Source organism: Hyperolius riggenbachi, chromosome 3, assembly GCF_040937935.1.
Source record: "Hyperolius riggenbachi isolate aHypRig1 chromosome 3, aHypRig1.pri, whole genome shotgun sequence".
NCBI classification, from domain to species: domain Eukaryota; kingdom Metazoa; phylum Chordata; class Amphibia; order Anura; family Hyperoliidae; genus Hyperolius; species Hyperolius riggenbachi.
In genome coordinates this window covers 482,795,485-482,811,941 of record NC_090648.1, presented here as the reverse complement: position 1 = coordinate 482,811,941, position 16,457 = coordinate 482,795,485, and the positions used below count along the sequence as shown (strand labels likewise).

At 43.5% G+C, this 16,457-nt stretch overlaps 1 protein-coding gene across 1 annotated transcript in view; it reads right to left on the bottom strand.

Moving 5' to 3' along the window:
• LOC137562417 (electrogenic sodium bicarbonate cotransporter 1-like) overlaps nucleotides 1-16,457 on the bottom strand; it is a 74,882-nt gene that overhangs the window by 34,062 nt on the left and 24,363 nt on the right. Inside the window, exons 7-12 of the mRNA XM_068273760.1 lie at nucleotides 14,949-15,036; nucleotides 12,133-12,287; nucleotides 10,337-10,453; nucleotides 7,814-7,988; nucleotides 5,152-5,285; nucleotides 108-379 (exon numbers count right to left, since the gene is read on the bottom strand). Of these exons, the coding sequence (XP_068129861.1) occupies nucleotides 108-379; nucleotides 5,152-5,285; nucleotides 7,814-7,988; nucleotides 10,337-10,453; nucleotides 12,133-12,287; nucleotides 14,949-15,036 (941 nt within the window). The remainder of the gene's footprint in view (nucleotides 1-107; nucleotides 380-5,151; nucleotides 5,286-7,813; nucleotides 7,989-10,336; nucleotides 10,454-12,132; nucleotides 12,288-14,948; nucleotides 15,037-16,457) is intronic.

Genomic DNA, 16,457 nt, shown 5'->3' with positions numbered 1-16,457 from the left:
AATTCTATTTAAAAAAAAACTGAGAATCAGACGATTTTCTTGAATTGTGTATGACTACCTTTGACGTCACTGATTGTAAACTAGTAAAGTTGCATGCGCATGCTTACCTGTGCCATTCAAAACACATTTACAGTTGTACTCTGTTACATCATCTATGGAGTATCTCCAGTTAATAGGAAACTGATCGGCCAAGTGTATCATCTTCTTCACAGCGTCATAAATGAAAATACAGCTTATCAGAGCACAGAAGCTCTCCTCTGTAAACCGAGTGAAATACTGCACCAGGTAAGCAGCATTAGTGGCTACTGATAAAAGGCAAAAAAATGCTACCCACAATCCAATCCAAAGGCGAAATTCCAAATAGGCAAAATTGTAGTTCCTGAAAATACAGACGAATCAGCGGTTAAAAAACACACACAAAAATATACTTTTTTTTACTGTTTTTGTAACATGGCTATAACTGATGTAGTATAACTACATTCATTCTAATATATGTTTATGCTTCTTGCAGGAGATATTGATTAAAATATAACTTTTATTTAACCACTTTCCAACCACAAGTTTTTTCCACTTCTAGACCAGGGCAATTTTCACATAACGCTCCTCCCAATCATTTGCCAATACCTTTGACTTGACTACTTATCACACTGAAACGATCTATATATTATTTTTTGCGGGACAAACTAGGCTTTCTTTGGGCAGTACTTTTTGCTAAAAATTATTTTATTATATATGCATTTTACAGGGAAGAAGAAGAAAAAAATTGCTAAAATTCACCATTTCTCAGCTTTCAGCCATGTAGATGCCATTGTGCCATTGTAGGTAAAACAGACACATTTTATTTGCCCATTTGTCCTGGTTATTACAATATTTTAATTACTTCCCTAGTATAATGTATGGCGATAATATTTTATTTGGAAATAAAGGTGACGCGTAGCAGCCAGCGTGATGATGTGGAGCGTCCCCGTTCCAGAAGACCCAGCCGACCTTCAGCCCGAAAGTCGGCGGTAACGAAGCCGCCAATAGGAACCGGGAGAGGAGTCAGGAGGACGCCGTGGGACCTCGCGGCCTACGGTGGGCCGGAGGAAGCCCCAGGTAAGTACCAGTTTCATTTTTTTGAGGGTCCCTTTAAATACTATTTCCTCTTCGAGCTGTAACAACTTGGAGGAAGATGATGTAATTGGGTCTGGTCTGGTGATCGCTGGATCCCGGGATCACCCTTGTGCGGGGTGCGTAGCATAGCACTAGTGCTATGGCGGTGCCCAGCTTTGGCACTTGGCATTGAACACCAGGCACCGAAATGACCGGCTTCGGTTTATTGATTCAAAGGGAGTGGACTGGTCCAATAAAACGTGTTGTCTTTTGTACTTTGAATCAATAAACTACTATTACCATTTTGGTGTCCTTGCTGGAAGGTAGGCCAGCACTTATTTCCTTTCCTGATCAGTTTTTAATTATCTTCTAATCTTTTGCAGTGCTCTCCGTGTCGTATCATATTTGAAAGAGAGTTGCATAGGCAATTGTTAACAATCTATGTACAGTGGGATGTGAAAGTTTGGGCAACCTTGTTAATTGTCATGATTTTCCTGTATAAATCGTTGGTTTTTACGATAAAAAATGTTAGTTAAATATATCATGTAGAAGACACACACAGTGATATTTGAGAAGTGAAATTAAGTTTATTGGATTTACAGAAAGAGCGCAATAATTGTTTAAATAAAATTAGGCAGGTGCATACATTTGGGTACTGTAGTCATTATATTGATTCCAAAACTATAGAACTAATTATTGGAAGTCAATTTGGCTTGGTAAGCTCAGTGACCCCTAACCTACATACACAGGTGAATCCAATTATGAGAAAAAAAGTATTTAAGGGGGTGATTTTCAAGTTTCCCTCCTCTTTTAATTGTCTCTGAAGAGTAGCAACATGGGGGTCTCAAAACAACTCTCAAATGACCTGAAGACAAAGACTGTTCACCATCATGGTTTAGGGGAAGGATACAGAAAGCTGTCTCAGAGATTTCAGCTGTCTGTTTCCACAGTTAGGAACATATTGAGGAAATGGAAGTCCACAGACTCAGTGCAAGTTAAGGCTCGAAGTGGCAGACCTAGGAAAATCTCGGATAAACAGAAGCAACAAATGGTGAGAACAGTCAGAGTCAACTCACAGACCAGCACCAAAGACCTACAACATCATCTTGCTGCAGACGGTGTCACTGTGCATCATTCAACCATCCGGCGCACTTTACACAAGGAGATGCTGTATTCTAGAGTGATGCAGAGGAAACCTTTTCTCTGCCCACAGCACAAACAGAGCCACTAAGGCACATGTGGACAAGCCAGTTTCATTTTGGAATAAGGTGCTGTGTACTGATGAAACTAAAATTGAGTTATTTGGGCATAACAAGGGGTGTTATGCATAGAGGAAAAACAACACAGCATTCCAAGAAAAACACCTGCTACCTACAGTAAAATATGGTGGTGGTTCCATCATGCTGTGGGACTGTGTGGCCAGTGCAGGGACTGGGAATCTTGTCAAAGTTGAGGGACGCATAGATTCCACTCAGTATCAGCAGATTCTGGAGACCAATGTCCAGGAATCCGTGACAAAGCTGAAGCTGCAACGGGGCTGGATCTTTCAACAAGACAACGACCCTAAACACGGCTCAAAATCCACTACGGCAATCATGCAGAGAAACAAATACAACGTTCTGGAATGGTCATCTCCGTCCCCAGACCTGAATATAATTGACAATCTGTGGTGTGAGTTAAAGAGAGCTGTCCATGCTAGGAAGCCATCAAACCTGAATGAACTAGAGATGTTTTGTAATTGTAAAGAGAAATGGTCAAAAGTACCTCCAACCAGAATCCAGACTCTTATTGGCACCTACAGGAAGCGTTTAGCGGCTGTAATTTCTGCAAAAGGAGGCTCTACTAAATATTGATTTAATTTATTTTTTTGTGGAGCCCAAATTTATGCACCTGCCTAATTATTGTACACTTTCTGTAAATCCAATAAACTTAATTTCACTTCACAAATATCACTGTGTGTGTCTCCTACATGATATATTTAACTGACATTTTTAATCGTAACAACCAACGATTTATATAGGAAAATCATGAAGATTAACAAGGTTGCCCAAACATTCGCATCCCACTGTATGTTGCGAAAGAAAACCACAACATTATTAATGTCTATTTGGGGGCTCATACCATCAAAGATGGCATATCTTTAAAGCACAGTTCCCCAACCCTGTCCTCAAGGCCCACCAACAGTACATGTTTTGAAGAAAATCACAAACATTCACAGGTGGGGTAATTAGTGTCTCAGCAGAGCTGATTAACTACCTGAAGACCACGTCACACCAATGGGCGTGACCCCGGCGGCAGCCCCAGGACCGCCTAACGCCAATTGGCGTCAAGTCCTGGGACCAGCTACTGCAGGAGATCACGCACAGGCTGGGCGCGCATCTCCTGTTTGGGAGGCGGAGCTCCGCCTTCAGTCTGCCAGTGGCCTGGCCTTTAGGAGGGTTTAGCACTGTGGTCCCAAAGTGATTAACTACCTCTGTGGATTTCCACAAAACATGCACTGGTGGGCCTTGAGGACAGGGTTGGGGAACACTGCTTTAAAGGACAACTATCAAAGTTAACTATAATTTTAAATGCCACATATATTTCCAGTAATTTCTAGCACATAGCAATACAAATGCTTTTTTCATCTTTTCATGTTTTATATAAGAAAATGACATTTACTGAGAACAGTTCTCACTGTGGGCATTACTATGGAGGACTGAGTCCAGAACATCCAGCACACAGATACAATCTTCACTCGCTCTAATACTGTGAGTAAAATGTGTTCTGAAGGATAGAAAGCAAAAATATAGCTTCAAATGTGTGTAAATAATCATCAGCTGAAGCTCTGTGTTCCTGTCTGTGTGTCTCTCTCTGTCACGTAGTATAAAGTAAACAGGTTACAACCAGGTTACAGTTCAGCTCTGCCTCCCCCTCCCCCCGATGCCGACACAAAATTGTTACAAAACAGCTGGTAAACAGCTTTTTTTCATACAGGCTTTGATGTGAGGCCTCTGAACAGCATTTTAGTGTTGCTGGCTAAAAGCTCATAGGTATGTGGGGTTTAACCTGCTGGGCGGTCTGGACGAGCTCAGCTCGTCCAGTACCGCCGGAGCCTGCCGCTCAGGCCCTGCTGGGCCGATTTGGCTCAAGTAAAAAGCAGCACACGCAGCCGGCACTTTGCCAGCCGCGTGTGCTGCCTGATCGCCGCCGCTCTGCGGCGATCCGCTGCGAGCAGCGGCGAAAGAGGGTCCCCCCAGCCGCCTGAGCCCAGCGTAGCCGGAACAAAAAGTTCCGGCCAGCGCTAAGGGCTGGATTGGAGGCGGCTGACGTCAGGACGTCGTTTGACGTCCATGACGTCACTCCGCTCGTCGCTATGGCGACGAGGGAAGCAAAACAAGGAAGGCCGCTCATTGCGGCCTTCCTTGTTTATTCTGGGCGCCGGAGGCGATCGGAAGAACGCCTCCGGAGCGCCCTCTAGTGGGCTTTCATGCAGCCAACTTTCAGTTGGCTGCATGAAATAGTTTTTTTTTATTAAAAAAAAACCCTCCCGCAACCTCCCTGGCGATCTTATCAGAACGCCAGGCAGGTTAAAGAAAAACTGTTTCTTTGATAGTTGTCAAGGTCGTTTGAGGGTTCTTTATCCACTTAACGCACAGCTAGTCAAACTTTAAAGGGCAACCCCTATGGGGATAGATACATTTTTTTATGGACAGGGTGTGGTTCACCAACTTGATCCAATTCAAAAAATAGGATAGGAAGGTCAACAGCGAATGGACAGGGTGTGGTTCACCAACTTGATCCAATTCAAAAAATAGGATAGGAAGGTCAACAGCCAATAAACTGCAATTATTATTTTCTTGTACACAGAATTGATTATTTAGTACTTTTAAGCCACTGACCATTGAGAGACAATTGACAACTCCCAGGAGACAGAATTTAGGGTCTAGCATGTTAGGTTAGCTCATTTCATCCTGGACAAGTTGAGACAAGTTTTAGACTTACTTTTAAACCATTTTCAACATTATTATTTTTTGCACAATAATGACATATATAAATAATATCAATAATAACACTTACTTGCTAAAACTAAACAAAAGCCTCTCAAAGACAAGGACGGGTCCTGTGCTGCTTAATATGGTCAGAGGCTGCCCCGCGAATAGACAAAAAACTCCTCCACAGATTGCAGTTCCAATGAAATTTTCAAGAACTCCCTAAAAAAAAATAAAAAATAAAAAAAATCTGTTAATTTTCCTGCTCACGTATAATACACTTTGAAATACATTTAAAGCAAACCTAAACTGAAAATGAAAAGTCAAACTAAACATACACAGGTCATACTTACCACCTGTGTAGTCTACTCATCAATCTCTTTCTCCTCTCCTGCGTCCTGTTTATTCACCGGGATCAATAGAATGCTCCGTCCTCCATTTTGAAAATGGCTATTACCCCATAACAGCTTCCTGTTCAGTACACTATTAAACTGTAATATTGCCCACTTGAGCCATAGGGAAACGTGGACATTACCTTGCTCATCAGTTGTCCTGACAGCAACTGAAATATAACTGACAGCAACTGATATATTTCAGTTCTGACAAAATCCCATCAGAACTGGAGGAATCGTTGTAAGAAGAAAATGGTGAGCTTCTGAGAGGAACTGACGACGAGGTAAGTATATAATATTATTTTGCAGGTATATCATATGTTTGTATTCAATAATTTTACTTGATTCAAGTTCACTTTAAATATGCTTTTTTTTCTGTCTCTGAATATTTTGTCTTTCCCTCAGAATCCTTATATCCTGCTAGAATGTGTTTTCATACTTGTTATGAAGAGTCTTTTGTTCTTTTAAAGGAATACTGTAGGGGGGTCGGGGGAAAATGAGTTGAACTTACCCGTGGCTTGTAATGGTCCCCCGCAGACATCCTGTGCCCGTGCAGCCGCTCACCGATGCTCCGGCCCCGCCTCTGGCTCACTTCTGGAATTTCTGACTTTAAAGTCAGAAAACCCCTGCGCCTGCGTTGCCGTGTCCTTGTTCCCGCTGATGTCACCAGGAGCGTATAGCACAAGCCCAGTATGGTCTGTGCCTGCGCAGTACGCTCCTGGTGACATCAGGGGAGGCGAGGACACGGCAACGCAGGCGCAGGGGTTTTCTGACTTTAAAGTCAGAAATTACAGAAGTGAACTGGAGGCGGGGCCGGAGCATCAGTGAGCGGCTGCGCGGGCACAGGATGCCTGCGGGGGACCATTAGAAGCCCCGGGTAAGTTCAACTCATTTTCCCCCGACCCCCCTACAGTATCCCTTTAAGTGACTCTATTATCTTAGGAGCTGTCAGTCAAGATACAGTGTCTCTCTCCCTTATTACATCTACTTTGCAGGTATCATTATTCATTTTGACTAGTTCACACTTATTTGAATTTGCGTGTGTCATGCGAAATTGTGATTCCCCATTTGTCATACATCTAATGTATTACAATGGCATCGCATTTTACCTGCCTTTTTTTCTTTTAATTGCACGTTTTGCGATTTTTTTTGTGTTTTTAAATTGTGCAGCATTGATGGTTTTTTTTTTTCCTTTGCAATGTTTGATTCACATTTAAAGGAGACACTGAAGTGAAAAAAAAAAGTTATGATATAGTGAATTGGTTGTGTAGTACGGATAATTACTAGAATATTAGAAGCAAAGAAAATATTCTCATATTTTTATTTTCAGTTATATAGTGTTTTTATAACAGTGCATCATTCACTAATATTTGCAGTTTACACACTACTCAGCATTCTAAATGAATTTAGAGCCAGCACAGTCTGAGCCAGCACAGTGTGCTCCCTCCATCTCCCTCTGGCGTAGAATAGTACTGCACCTGCTCAGTACTATCTTCGGCTGGAGGAAGATCGAGAGAGAGCACTGTGCTGGCGCAGAGTGGCCGCGGCTGGCCGAACTTACGGGACCCGGTGCAGAAGACTGGGGACGACGGCGTGGGAGCGATCTGTGCGGATGAGGCTGGAGGAAGCCCCAGGTATGTATAAAACTTTGACTAATTGTCATCTCTGGTTTCCTTTAAAGGACACATCTGGGCTAAAAAAAAACAAAAACCCCAAGATCTACTCACCTGGGCATATTCTAGCCCCTGGCAGCCTATCTGTTCCGCCCCGCAGCTCCGGTCTCAGCTGTTGACCCAGGGTTCCTTCCGTTGCGATTACTTCTGCGTCTGCGTGAGCGTGCGACCACGCTCCTGTGAGTGGGAGTGTTCTGCGCTGATGCAGTACTTCTGAACTGCACAGAACGCTCCAGGCTACACGAGCCTTGGGTTTTGTTTTTTTTTAACCTCAGACATCTCGGCTTCTGGCCACAACTGAAGAGGTGATAACATTATCTTTTGTTTAAATTACTTTGTTGCTGCAATTAGTATACAGGCAGCAGCCTGCTGAAACTGACTGCACACATTGTAGAACCAGAGAGAGCTGAGAAGTCATTCACTGGATACGCTATAACATATAAATATAGCAGCTACTGTATGCAGTAAAATGCAATGGCAGCTTTCAGAGCAGATAAACTGTACTTTGGAAACGTATAATTTGTACAGAGACAATAATATTTGTGCACAAAAGCAAATATGATAACTGTATGGGTAATAAAAAGTAAAAAAAAAAACATTATAATTGAATGTTTTGTTTTATCCCACTTTAAGTACATGCCAAACATACCCACAGATAATCGATGTAGGCACACACGAAACATACCTGCATATTGTCAGTAGCATCTCCCAGCATGCCACCAAAGGTAATGGCATTTGTTACAGTTGCAAGATAGATAAAAAGGATGGTTGAGAAACATTGTATATTGAAGGCATCATAATAGTCACTCCAGTACCATGGAGCCTTTCTTCTTATATCTTTTATAAGCCCACTAAAAATCCTTAAAGTTGAAAAACAGAACATTACTACAGTTTATATTGTGCTTTGTTAGAGCACCTACGTTGCATTTTCTACAGTTCACATCAAAAATACAGCATATCTTCGAGGCAAAAAAATAATCATTTCGACTTGGATCCATGAAACCTGCAATCGGGAGGGTTGAGGAGGAGATCTCGGGGTTGCAAAATTTAAGCATCATAACTACCAAATGCTCAGGTTGCAGCTATCCAGGGAACTTGTGGAAATCACTTTTGTCTTCCTTGCTGTGATACCGAAGGGAAATTTAGGCACAACAGGCACTTTCTGACCCTAGAAGAGGGGACAGAAAGCTACAATGAAAATAAAGGGAGCATTTTTGAATACACGAAAAAAGAGATGGCAGATCTTTAGATACTTGCTCAGGAATACAGTATTTCCATCTAAGCTGACCATATGGCATAACTTTAATGCCCCCCACCATAAACAATAAAACAATTAAACCAGCTCTAATTTGCCTACATTTCCCAGAATGCAATCCATCAAAATATTGATCCTACTAGTGCGTATAAATATTTATTTGGCTAAGCAGACAGCTGATACATGCCAGGGTGCGTAGATTTTTTTTTGTTCTAAAGAAAGGAAAATGTAGTTAAGCCTGCTACACATGCATGTCGCCCTTTGGAGATTGGTACCCGATTCCTCTGGCACCATGGATGGGACGAGGCTGATAGAGGCGTCGTTAGCCTTCAGGCTAGTGTTATGTTACGTGACATCACGTGGTGGGCATGGCAAGTAGACAGGACAATCTCTCTGCCATAAGTTGGCTGAAACGATCCGCCAGGCAGGTCACTGGTCGAGCGAACAAGATAGATTAGGGGCTGCAGTACACATGCTGGATTCTCCGCAGAGGTAGGCGTTATCAGCCAAGTTTTATCTAGCATGTGTACAAGGCTTCAATATACAAATTTTAGGGTTGATTCACAAACTTTATCTCTCTCTCGGTGAATAATTCATTAGATAAACTGATAAGAAGAGGTACATCGTGAAATAAACAGACAAGGATAGATATCTCGTGTGATGCGCTAAGAACTGGTAAGGGCCACGGGGAAACGCTGCCTACCTGTAACATGGCACGGCTTTCAGACTGCGGCTATGCTGCAGAATGGGAGCCACGGCTGAATCGGAAATGGAAATAAGCCCTAAAATCGATGTGCGCAGACAACATACATCAGTGTTACCAGTACTATAGTAGAAGAGCTGCTAGAGTTACCCTATTAGTGCAACATGCGGCAAAGAGACATCCTTTGGGTCGGTCCCCTCTGTTCTGCCGCTGTCAGCTCAGAAATTCCTGTGACTAGAGCTCCAGTCGCACCCACTGCCCATGTGCCGTCCCATTTGTGCCCACTACAGGATCGCAGTTTTGTAGCTAGGAGCATCTGCGCATGTGCAGTTCTCAAAAGAATGAACTACGCATGAGCAGATAGCTCCCGGGCTAAGTGATCATGGAGCGCGCATGAAGCTGCCAGTGGTGGGAGAATGGAGGGGTCCCATAGAACGCCAGTGGAGCTGCCAGACTATGAGGTAAGTTAAAATCCACAGTCTTGCTTACAGTTCAGGTGACCAGGCCATTTTTTACAATACAGGGCTGTGCAGCTTGGTCAGGGTGCTGCACAGCCCTGCAACTCAGCACACAAATCATGTTTTCCTCCTTTTAGTGTCCTTAAAGAGGTAACTGATTGCTGCTGCAATCTTTTTTTTTTTTTGGGGGGGGGGGGGGGGGGGGAGGGGGTGGAGAGGGTGGAGAAAGGGAGGATTTGTAAACGAAGGGGAATTCTTTTCACTGTCAGCTCTAAATAGTCTGCTAGCCGCGATCGCAGCTAGCAGGCTGATCATGGAGCGGAGCTCTGTGAACCAGCAGGGTACGATTGCGCATGCGTGCACGCGTTCCCCGACAATCTGCAGCTCCAGGACTCGACGCCAATTGCCGTTAGGCGGTCCTGGGGCTGCCGCTGCGGGCACGTCCATCGGCGTGATGCGGTCATTAGGTAGTTAAGGCACGTCCACTTGCACAATTGCTGCTGAAGCAGCTAAATTTAGGGAGTTGCCAGCCAGCTGTGTAAGTTACTGTTTGGGTTGCAATATTTTTCGCTGCTCAGACTGCAAGGGAGAAGGCACAGACTGAATCTCTCATGTCATGGCTCCTGAGTGACCACCAGTGATTTACTTGTCAAAAGCCAGTCAAGGAATGCGGTTATCCAGTGACATACAAAGGGCAGATGGATATGAGACTATATGAAGCTATAGTCAATATTACATTATATAAAGCATTGGCTGTTTACATTTTTTTATTAACACTGTGAGAAGTCATACTTAGTGGTCTTTTGCAGTTCTTCGCTAACATGATGGTGCCCATGTGCCAGCTTCTCCTCCTCGTTATAGACGTTGGCATTGCTGTGATATTTAGCTTCTCTGTGCAACATTGATTTCCTGAAAATAAAAATAAAATGATACATTTAGGTTGTGATATACAGTATATCTATGGTGTAAAAGGCACGACTTATTGCCCAGCCCAAACCCATCGACAGAAGTATGAATTTAGGTATGTATATTCCTTTCATTATGTAAGCACCCGCTAAGAAAGGATTTTTTGAAATGACACCTTTAAGAGGGTGAACATGGCTGAATGGACACCAGGTGGCAGCAGAGAGCATGGCAGCTGGGCTCCAGTAGAAGCATTTACAATGTGAGACAGACACAAGAGTGTTGTGAGGAGGAGAGATTGAATAAAAGCCCCATCCACACACTCAACAGCGGTCTTTTAGGCTCTCACAACTTTTTGTGTAAAACACCCCAAAAAAATCTCTTGCTATTGTTCAAGCAGCTGATAAGACTGATAAGAGTTCAATCCAAATGTTGAATTGACTTCTTATCAGTCTTATCAGCTGCTTGAACAATAGCAAGAGATTTTTTTTAGGTGTTTCCCAAGAAAAGTTGTGAGAGCCTAAAAGACCGTTGTTGAGTGTGTGTATGGGGCTTAAAGGGTATCCTGTAGGGGGGTCGGGGGAAAATGAGTTGAACTTACCCGGGGCTTCTAACGGTCCCCCACAGACATCCTGTGTTGGCGCAGCCTCCGGTTCACTTCTGGAATTTCAGACTTTAAAGTCTGAAAACCACTGCGCCTGCGTTGCCGTGTCCTCGCTCCCGCTGATGTCACCAGGAGCGTACTGCGCAGGCCCATTATGGTCTGTGTCTGCGCAGTACACTCCTGGTGACATCAGCGGGAGCGAGGACACGGGCGTGCAGGCGCAGTGGTTTTCTGACTTTAAAGTCAGAAATTCCAGAAGTGAACTGGAGGCGGGGCCGGAGCATCGGTGAGCGGCTGCGCCAACACAGGATGTCTGCAGGGGACCATTAGAAGCCCCGGGTAAGTTCAGCTCATTTTACCCCGACCCCCCTACAGTATCCCTTTAAGGGCTTGCTTCTCTATTATAACAAATAAAAGCTTCAAATATCTCGCTTTGCTTGTAATGAGTCTATTTCATATATTAGTTTCACCTTTTAAGTTGAATTCCTGAAATTGGACTTTTACATGAAATTCTAATTTTTCGAGTTTTACCTGTATATTTTTCAGAATACATTAACTTTAAATATTAATGTATATAAGGCAAGCTATCGAAATCAATAGATATGAAGAGATCGGCACACAATTACAGAGTGGCAATGGGGGTGGATATGGTGTGTGGTAGCTGTGCCTCCGGACCAACCATGCAAAGTAGCGAATCAAAAGGTAAAAGATTCCGGGCCCCAACTCCAGCAGTTGCAATCACCTTACTATTATTTTCATCCACATACACATGGCAATAAGTGCGATATGAATGGCCTAACAGCCGTTTCGCAAGTCTATGACTTGCTTCTTCTGAGGCAACATTCCATACCAATGGGGATGAAAATAAAAGTAAGGTGATTGCAACTGCTGGAGTTGGTGCTCGGAATCTTTTACCTTCTGATTCGCTATTGTAGAGAGTGTTGAAATGTCTTACTCTGTCCCGTGATAGCCCGCCCCAGAGGATCCAGAGGTTTCCCTCCCACGAGGTAAGTATCAAACTTTTTAATTTCTAAAAATCACAGGTTTAAAGGATGATTATGTACAACTGTGATTTACTAACCTTTTTTGGGCTGATGGTACAAATTTTGGTGGTTGGATTCGCACAGTGGGGTCCCATTTGCCAGGTGGTAAAATAGCAACTTCATCTAAGAAATCATCAATCCCCGCTGTTAGCTCATCTTTGTTCACGGCCTTATATGCTATTTTCCGGAACAGCTGGAATACAGTTTAATGTAATGTATGGAATATTTATCAAGTAAATATAATAAATTATGTTTTCACATGGACAGCCGTCAAACGTCTTCGTGCTTTCCTTTACTATCCTTCAGATGACACCAGCTCACCCATATTAAGCCAACACTAAACTTTTATTTGTGTTTATTGGAACAGTTCATTAAGTAGTGGTGATCTTAATCTGCTAATTTCGCAATTACGGTGAAAATTACGCAAAATTACAGTTCCTGATTATGATTAGACGCAAAATTATGATTTTATATGAACTTTCACATTATGATTTTGCTTCGTAATTGCAAATTACCATGCAAAATGACTGTTATGCGAAATGTGTGCTCATCACTATAGTGATGTGAACAGTGGTATAGGTACAGAGCCAAGGATTCCAGTGCAAATTTTATATGGGTGCTTAGAAGTTCTGTGCGTTCTTCCCCTCAGAATCAACTTCCCAAAGAGAGCATAAGTATGGAGTATGGAACAGTCTTTTAATTAATACCTTTATACAAAGCAAACCTACTGTATATACTCGAGTATAAGTCTAGAAATTTAGGTCTGATTCACTTCATAAAAGTATAGGGGTCGACTTATACACGAGTCACGGGCAACACTGAGCGCAGTGAGTAATGTGTGTACTAATAATGACATTCCCATTTGCAGCAATTTACCCAGTGCTAAGTGAGACTTTGAGGAAAGGAAATGCCAAGAAAACCCAGGTGTGAAAGTCCTGGCCAAAACAATTAACCACTTAAGGACCAGGGGATTTTGCCTTGATCGGTGCTGCGTGGGCTCTTCAGCCCACTGCACAGATCACTTTGCAGGCAGGGCAACCAGACTTCCCCCTTTTTTCCCCACTAGGGGGATGTCCTGCTGGGGGGTCTGATCGCTGCCGGCTACCTGCGTTTAGCGTGGGGGGGGGGCTCCTCAAAGCCCCCCTCCCCGGCAATTCCCAGCCTCGCTCCCTTTCCCTCCTCTCCTCTTTCTGGGCGGCACAGGATGGCGATCCGTCCTGTACCGCCTCCAATAGGTTTCAGCCTATCAGATGTCGGCGATCCCCGGCCAATCAGAGGGCGGGGATTGCCGATCTCCTTTACGGCGCTGCTGCACTGCAGCGCCGTATGATGTAAACACAGGGGATTTCTTCCCCGCGTGTTTACATTTAGCCTGTGAGCCGCGATCGGAGGCTCGCAGGCTGTTCACGGAGACTCCCTCCGTGAACTGACATGGAACGGCCGCTCGTACCATGGTAACACCACTTTGACCTGCCGACGCCTATCGGTGTTAGGCGGTCTTTAAGTGCAAGGAAAGGGGTGGGGGAAATACTAGGCTGCATTAAAAGGGAGTGAATAATTGCAGCACTTGGGGCCTGGAGGAGGTATTAGCAGCACCTAAGGGACAGGAGGGGTTAATGGCTGCAGTGCAGTCCCTCCTGAGCCCCAAGTACAGACATTAACTTTGCTGGGTAGACACCCCCTTCCTCCTGAGCCCTCTTGTATTTGCAACCCTCTTCTTCATTCTCCAATTGTTTTGCCACGAGGTATGAAAATGCTCTATGAGTCATTTGGGCTCTGGCAATTGCTGGAGTACAAATAACGTAAAAAACCCGATGTCATATAGGTACCAGCTACAGAAAATTATGTGGGGAGCTAAACAATTAGGTATTCAGTACCGGATAGTTTAAAAAAAGAAAAAAGATTTGGTAGAGCTGGGTGAGGCGTTTTTCAGCTTCACCCTGGGCCCAAATTTCGTGGGGTCACTTTTAGATGAATGCCATAAAAATAGGTGAAAAGGTACTGTCAAAATTATTCCCAACATTCTCTTGCTGGCTGGTGGCTTAAAAGGCATTTTATTGTTAAGCAGTAAAAATATCTCCTAGGATAAACTATGAATTGAATAAGGGCTGAAAAGAGAGAAAAACCTGTGACAACTCCTTCCTTATCCTTCAAAAGACATTGTAAATTAATAATGAGACATTAGGTTCAATGTAACACTTAAATAATACGTTTCAGATGTCAACAAGGTAACTAAAAGTGCACCTGTAGTGAAACTAATATAGAGATCGTCATTGCTGGTTTTCTGAAAATACTGTTAGGACCATAAATATTTGGATAGAGACAACTTTTTTTTTTTCTAATTTCAGGTTGGAGTGAGCTCCGAGGTGTCCCACAGTGCATCACTGCTGAATATGCAAATCATCCTTTGTTGTCCCTGTAAGCTAGCCACACCTCCAGAACCGCTGGAATGCAATGATGTGTCAGCTTGTTAATTGTATAGAGCCACAATAATCCAACATGCATACAGACTGTTTCGGATTGGTTGTTCCTCATTAGTGCATGGCATGGTTTCATTTGGCTCTATGGGGTAGGACTTGAAGCACGGAGAGCTTACTCCAACCTGAATGATCACAAATACCTTCTGTTTTAAGAGGGCAAACATCAGTTTCCCAAATATTTATGGACCTAACTGTACTCGATTCCTGGCTGTAAAATGAATTGATAGCTCTCTATAATACCATATTTTTTTTTAATTATCAACTGTTTATTTGAACATCTAGTACCATTACTTTCTTTTGAATTATGTTAGTAAAGAAAGAAAGATATGGTGGCATCCGTATTCTCATCACTGCAAGTTTCTTTAAATGCTTACCTCATCAGTTAGCAATGTAGCCATAGCCCTGCCAATTTCATGATATGCCTTCAGTTTGTTTCTTGGACCCAGCAGAATAAAAATAAATCTGTAAGAAATATAATATCTAAAATTATAATGTCAAAAAGACAAGACTCAAACTGAACACTGAGTTAGAATTAAAGCATTACTTTTTATTCTATTTAAATTACTACTGTCCATGTAAATTTGAAGGATGAAGGCTATGTAACTTGCTAGCAGCATAAAGAGACTCTGAAGTCTCATAAAATTCACGTTTTTATTTTAAAAATCACTTTAACATCAATGCCCTAACTAAAAGGCTGCATCCTGGCGGCTGAACACTAACAAAATCCCCCCAAACTCCCTGGGGCACACTGCGGGGAGCGCTTCCGTGAGAGGCAGAGCTTTCGGCTGCAGCTCGGCCTCTACACACGTCCATCAGCGCAGATCGACACCTCTCCCTCGCCCCTCTCAGTCTACCTTCACTGAGAGGGGTGGGGGAGAGGCGGAGATAGGCGCTGATTGACGCACATGGAGGCAGAGCTGCGGCTGAAAGCTCTGCCTCCCAAGAAAGTCGGGGGAGGGAGTTTGGGGGGATTTAGTTCGAGTTCAGTCACAGAGATGCGGCGTTTTAGGTAGGGCAATGATGTTAAAGTGATTTTTAAAATAAAAACGTGAATTTGATGAGACTTCAGAGTCTCTTTAAGGGTTGGGCCCACTACGAGCGCTTTGTGGAATTGCAAAGCACCCTCACTTTTCAAAAACGCGGAAGTGCCACAATTTCCAAGAATGATCGCGAATTGCCTTCTGTACCTTCTGATGTGATTGCTCTGGGATTGCCCCCAAACTGCAGCAAGCCAAGTTTTTGTGATTGCAATGCTGCTAGTGAGACTACCCCATAGGTAGGGGCGTAACAATAGACCCTGCAAGGGATTCAGCCGCAGGGGGGCTCCATGGGGGGTGAAGTTTCTTCCCTGGCCTGAGAGACTGACAACTAAGGGTGCGGAGAGAAAAAGCTTTCTGATTTCTGCACAATTGTTCTAATGACTGCATCTGCTCAGCCACTAATAAGGAATCATACAAAGTTTTGCAGACAAAGATTTGTAGACAGTCCCTATTCAGTGTGCAGCAGGGTCTTGTGTACATTGCCCAGCCCCCAACCTCACTACCCCTCCCCAAGTGCTGTGTACTGTAGTGATTGACGCTTGAGGAATCTGGGCACGGAGAGAAAAAGCTTTGTGCTCTCTGCACAATGTTCTAATGAATACATCTGCCCAGCCATTGATCTCAGTTTACCTGTGCAGAAAGCAAGGGGGGGTCAGTAGTTTTGCAGGGGGGGCCAGTGATTTCTAGTTACGCCCCTGCCCATAGGGATCCACTGGCACTTTGTTTTCAAAACATTTTTGATTAGCGGTAAGCATGTTAAACAAACCGGGTTAATGGCGTTGAGTATACAACCTCATTTTGAAAATTATTTTTAAATACTCTGTGTTTAGTCAACAAGTGACC